Source organism: Crocodylus siamensis, chromosome 5, assembly GCF_052110815.1.
Source record: "Crocodylus siamensis isolate JL-2025a chromosome 5, ASM5211081v1, whole genome shotgun sequence".
Classification (NCBI taxonomy): Eukaryota; Metazoa; Chordata; order Crocodylia; family Crocodylidae; genus Crocodylus; species Crocodylus siamensis.
The window spans coordinates 54,305,970-54,311,969 of NC_143399.1; the positions used below are offsets into that span (position 1 = coordinate 54,305,970).

The following is a 6,000-nucleotide window of genomic DNA, read 5'->3' on the forward strand; positions in this document are numbered from 1 at the left end:
GTTGTTTTTATTGAATTTTTCTTCATCACCTAAACCTTGGCATGATTATCAATCTTTCTTTATAATTTGTTCTAACAAATAAATGAAGACAGCGTGAGCCATATGAATTGGATGCAATGTCTTGTCTCTCCCTGCTATGTTTCACTTGTCTGAAATAGGACAGCTAACAGTTTAACAGATCACATCTGCGCTCTTTCTGCTTTACTGAAAGTCTTTGAAGCTTTACTGTTTGGCAGATACTTTCCTCTCTGCAGAACCCTTGCACCATCTGGCCGTTGGTTCTCAGCATCAAGGATACATTGCTGCTATTCCCTTTGGGCAGAACACCAATATTGGACTCGAAACATTAAATGTTTGATGTACATCATCATCACATTACATGTAAATACAAGAGAGACAGTGCTAATTGTATTATACTTCCTGATAAAACTTCCGTTAATGCATTGTTTTAAACACAGTAACTTATTATATATTTTTTCAAAATGTTGTGTAACAAGTCCATCTAGTTTCATGAACAACAACTTAAGAAACTAATACTGAAGATCATTGGATCATAGGAAAACAGGGCTTAAAGAGACCTCACTACATCATCTAGTTCAGCCCCTTCTCAATGCAGGATCATCCCTGACTAAACTGTCCCAGCCAAGTGTCTGTCTTTAACTGACTTTGGAAAGTTTCCAAGCATGGAGAGTCCATAACTTCTCTAGGTAGCCTATTCCAATGCCAGAAAGTTCCTCCAAAAATACAGCATAAATTTGCTCCTGCTTGGGGCACTTACCTCTGGACTTCTGTCTCCATTCCACGGTGAACCTAGTTTAAAACCCTCCTAGGTTAGCAAACCTGCTGTGAGATGACCCCCCTCACCCCTTTCCCAGAAGCCGATCTTCCAGGACCACCACCTGTATTTGAAGAAGCCAGAGCCAAGATGTCTGGTGGTTGTTGTTTGTATACTGTGTTGCAAATGGATTACCATAGAGACAAATTGCATATAATTCACGTGGCCTTTATTTCAGTTGATTTATAAAAAACAATGGTTAGTACTTCTTTGTAGTTTTACAGTAACTTAGTTTTGTAATCCTACACATAGCAGCTGCATAATATAATTTCCCCCTGCCAGGTTCACTTTAAGATGGAGAACAATACTAATTAAACTTATTTTCTCTCTTTGGACAAAAGATTTTTTTTCAAGCTTTGTCCATGGACAATGGCAGGTTCAGTTAGGTTGGGCCACGTAATTGATAATTAATTTGTTCAACAAATGTCAGATGTGTTCATTCACAATTTGTGTGTGAGCAGATTGCAGAAGTTATGTGTCAGATATTCTCAGAAGTTTCAAACAATTATTAGTCACTTGCAAGTTTTTTTAGTTGGTTTGACTGAACTAAAAGGACAGATGATGTACTGCTTGCTTTCCAACTGGATGTGTGGAGTTCTTGGCATCTGCAGTTTGCTAGTATAAATTTGAATGGTGTTTCTGTGAAAATATAACACTTGTTTAATATTAACTGTTTGTAAAATTTGCTGTAAGTTTGCTTGCTAAAGTATCCGAAGAAAATTAATATTGTTTGAGAACACCATGGTTTGGATTTTAGGTTTTTCAGTATTTGCCAGCTTTAAGTAGTGGCTACTTAAGCTAAATATGGAATGAAATTTTGGTTCACTTTTGTTGTTTGCCTTTTAATATACGAAACAAGACTACAGTAGAAGAAAATACAAGCCATATATAATATTAGAGCTGGAAAAATAGCTAGCTGTCTTACAAAGGTTTAACTTACAAACGATCGATCTCTCTCATGCACACACACACGTGATTTCCAGTCACTAATTGAGAATCTATAGGTAGCTGTATTAAACAAAAGGAGGGAGAAGATGGCTCTGCCTGAACTGTGGCAGAATTCTACATTTTATTACTGTTTTGCAGGCATACTAAAATGTATCTAGACTTCTTTACATTAGGTTTCAGGCAGTTAAAATAATGGAAGATTTTGTTTTGGTCAGAAAAGGGGGTTTAATATAAGTTGGATCAACCTCCATGAATGCATTCAAAGTAGGCACCATTTAAAAATGGCATCTTTTGGCACTCCACATCTGTGTCCCCACCCAGATCCTCAGCTGGGGTGCACTGTTACAGCTCCAGTAAAGTCCATGGAACAAATTGTACCAGTTGAGGATCTGCATCTATTGCTTGTCTGCACTAACAATATATAGAGGAGCTGCTATTTTTATCTAGGTTAAGCTTTCATTGACCAAAACAAAAGATGGAAAAATGAAGCACAGCGTTTTGAGTCCTTGTTCTTTTAACGTTAGAACAGTGGGCTATTGTCTATACAGTGTTTCGTCTGACAGTACGTGTTCTTGGAACAAGCAGTGTAGTAAGCCAGGTCAAATAATTAAGTTCTAGAGTTTGTACTAATGGAAGGTTAAAGCAGTTAAGTGCCACAAAGTGATATAATGTACATTAACTCTTCATAGACAGTGCAAAATAAGGTCCAAGATCTTACAAAGCATCCAGACAAGTCTTATGGTGCTATAAATGAACCTACAGGATGGGAGGATGCATTGTTGTATGCTGTGGTTGTCAGTAGACTGTTCTCAACTTCCATACTTGCCATTTACCTCTGTGTCAATCAGATAACTAAGAACTGAGGTATTTCCTCAGTTCAACAAGGTACTTGGTGCATACAAGTAGCATTACTGAAGTAGGAGGGCTTGCATAAGTAATTTGCTGAGATGGGAGCAATGAGGTCTTTTGGGAAAAATTAAGGGAAGTTTTAAACAGTATGGGTGTGGGCAAAGTTGATTTGGAGAGTTTTATATATAAAATTTTAATTAAAAACATTAAGTGTAAAACAAGAGCGTTGTAGTTAAAATCAGTTGCATGTTCTGCTTTTGTATACAAGAGTTTGCCAAATACTGTTTCAGTGTTTTATTTAATGTCATGGATTGTGAAAGTGATCTCTTAAATGCTGCTAGCTGGAAATGAAAGTTACATTTATCTGGGTTTGTAACATCTGTATTATGAAAAAGATGCTGCTAATCACTCCTATTTTAAGGAAATCAAATACTTTAGCATCTATGTAAACTAGGCCACTAGTTTTAAAAGTAAATACTTCTTTTTATAAAGGAATATTTTCCTTGCATTTCTATTTAAAAAAAAAAAAAATTCTTATTTTAAATGAGTCCTGATGGGCTACTTTTAATAATGTACTTTTTTTTCATTCTTCTAGAGAGAGGCTAACAGTTGGATGCTATCAACTAGCTCAGCTGGAAGCTGCTATTAAACAGTGCAATGCATCTGTCCACATAGAGGTGAAGAACAGAGGCTGGCTGTGATTCTACAGTTCACTGACTACAGGCTTTGGGCTACAATGTTCTCTTCCCCTTCTCTTTCAAATCTCTCTGCTCTTTGTTCGAAAAGAATAGAAAATATTTTTGTTAACAGAACAACAACGTCTCTTCCAGTTTCTCTCATGGTCCTGTTTAAAAAAAAAAAAAAAAGTAGTATGTTTGAGGCAACTCCTGGAACTGGCTGAGCAGAAACAGGGGATTTTGTTGCTGGTCAACAGAAATAGAACATTGGTAGTCCGAATTTCCTTAAGAACGTGTCTTAGTTCATGATGCAATGTTAAAAGGTGCCTTTGAGATACAACTTGGCATACAAATTCTGTTAAACTAGTTGTTTAAAGATGTAAATTTAAAAAAAAAATGAGTTGATGCATTTTCATATTTCTAGGACCTGTATGTCACTGAAACTAGTACAAAGGACCAGAGCATAAGTTTAACTCCTTTTCGTTATAAAGAACAAGATCACATGTATGGTACAAGATATGCAAGACCTAAATGGAGACCATAGGCCCAACATGTAAAACACCAGTGTTACAGGTTAATATTTTATGTCAAAGCCATTCTACTTGCTACCTATTACACATTAGAAGACAACCTTTCATTTTAGCTGTCTGCTGTCACTTAACCAAATTACATTTTTCCCCATGAATGCTTTGAACTTTCCCCCTGACTTAGGATCCTATCTTCAGCTACAGTAAAGTGGTAATCTCTTATGCTGTTATATCATGTAGGCAAAATTAGAGGGGATAGATAAAGGACAAAAAAACAAGATGTGGTCAGTCTCAAAATGATCTGTTCTTTCTCAATTCTAAACTGTATTAATGAATTGTCCAGAATGTTAAGCCTGTCATTTCTTGTGTGCACTGGCCTCAGACTGATGCAGATCTTACCCCTATTTCACCCACAATTGATTATCAGATTTTTTTACATTCAATTTCAGATGCCTAGGCTGAGGGTTAAGCAGGCCTGTTGGTAAAAGCATGCACGCTGGCTATTAATACATAGCAGCTGGTGGGTGGTAGACCCACCTTCCAGCACTGCGTGGGAACTTTTGCCTGTGCAAGAGAAATGGTTTTAATTACTTACCCTGTGACTTCCTAAGTCTTACTAGGCATCCAGTGCAATGCCTAGCATGGTGGTAATTTGGGTGGTCTTTTAATGATTTTTCCTTAAAAAGTCATGGAAAAGGCTTCCCTCTTCCAGTTCATCTTAACGACACAAATTCTTTTAACTTTGCAGTTTACCTTCAGATGATTTGCCTTACTGCCCTTTACTTAGTGTCTTTGAATATCAGGTGAGAACTTTCTGAAAGTGATTTTGAATGACATTTCTCTAAAACCACTTAATTTAAACACCAGGTGTTACTTTTGGCCGTTAAAGCTACCTCTGTATTTGTGTTTTGTATAGAGATGACAGATGCAATGTGTAATTGTATCAGTTATTTTGATATTTTAATTCTTAAATGGTTTTGTAAAGTCTTTATTGGAAGAATATATTTATTAAGAGTATGTAAATAAACTACTGTAAATTCTAAGCTGCTTAATGTACCATCTTTCTTTAACTAAAGTATATCAAGTCACCAGCATGAGATGCATCCCCTAAAAGCTTTAAATATTTAGCTAGCTATTTGACTTGGAGAGAAGTCCCCACTAAATTGGGATCTGAATTCCAAATAAGTGACAGAGCTTTATTTTTTCAAAACATGTAAATGTCTCATTCTGTGTTTTATATTGTACACTGAAAAACTTTATTCTTATACTTTTGTTGTCAGTATTCTCAATCCTGTGTGTACCTCCTGTTGTCTTGGCAGCTGCAAAGTTAGGCTATAGGATTTGCAAGTTTATAAAACTGAAATGGCATAATTACCTGATTATGCATGACACTAAATTGGTGCCTGTTTGCAATACTTTTTATTTCAGTGGTACTTGAAGTTTTCCTTCCTTCCTTCCCACTCTCCCTTCACTATCTCCCAGCCTATTTACTGAAGCTAATTTGGTACAGTTCAGGTGTTGTTAGGAATTGTTCCTAGCCGCTTGGCCTAAACCTGCTACCATATTTTTAGCATTAAATTTAATAAACTTTTATATAGCTTTAGAAGAAAGGTAGAGCCACTGAAGACCATAGAACATGTCTGAAGTAACACTTAGTATTAATGTAACATTTTGATCTTCCAACAGAAGCCTGGAGACTGATGGCAGCAATACACATGGAAGCCTATAATCTTGCAGTACAATGTGGGGATTATGAATATGTGAGGGAATGGTTTTCTGCTCCCTGCTAGTCTAATAGAATGCAACCAAAGCAGCTTGCTGCCCCTTGCCTGGGGAAGGGGGGGAATGCAGGAGCAAAGCACCCTAGGATGTTAAAGGGCTGTGCTCCATCTTCTTTCAGAAGGGAAAGTGCTCAGACAGTTGCTGTTGCACAAGCGAGTGATTTAACCATTTTTGTTCCCAGAGAAAAATCCTGAACATCTGTACACTCAGTTTCTACCTGGACACTAGCAACACTCCCAGTGAAAGCTGAATGTCTGTGTACAGCCACAAGCTCCATTACAGTACCATACTGGCTTTCATTTTTCTTTTACTAAGTTAAGACTAGCTAAAGAAACTTAGCGTGCTTTTATGGGAGACACTATTGTATGTCATGTTAAAAGTA

The 6,000-nt window shown here is 36.9% G+C and overlaps 1 protein-coding gene across 3 annotated transcripts in view; it reads left to right on the forward strand.

Annotated features, from left to right (window-relative positions):
* Positions 1-4,879, forward strand: part of SWT1 (SWT1 RNA endoribonuclease homolog) — a 70,084-nt gene extending 65,205 nt beyond the window's left edge. For all 3 annotated transcript variants that reach the window (XM_090048317.1, XM_090048314.1, XM_090048315.1), the window contains exon 18: positions 3,228-4,879. In XM_090048317.1, coding sequence (XP_089904443.1) covers positions 3,228-3,333 — 106 coding nt within the window. In that variant the 3' untranslated portion in view covers positions 3,334-4,879. The remainder of the gene's footprint in view (positions 1-3,227) is intronic.
* The last annotated feature ends 1,121 nt before the right edge of the window (positions 4,880-6,000 follow it).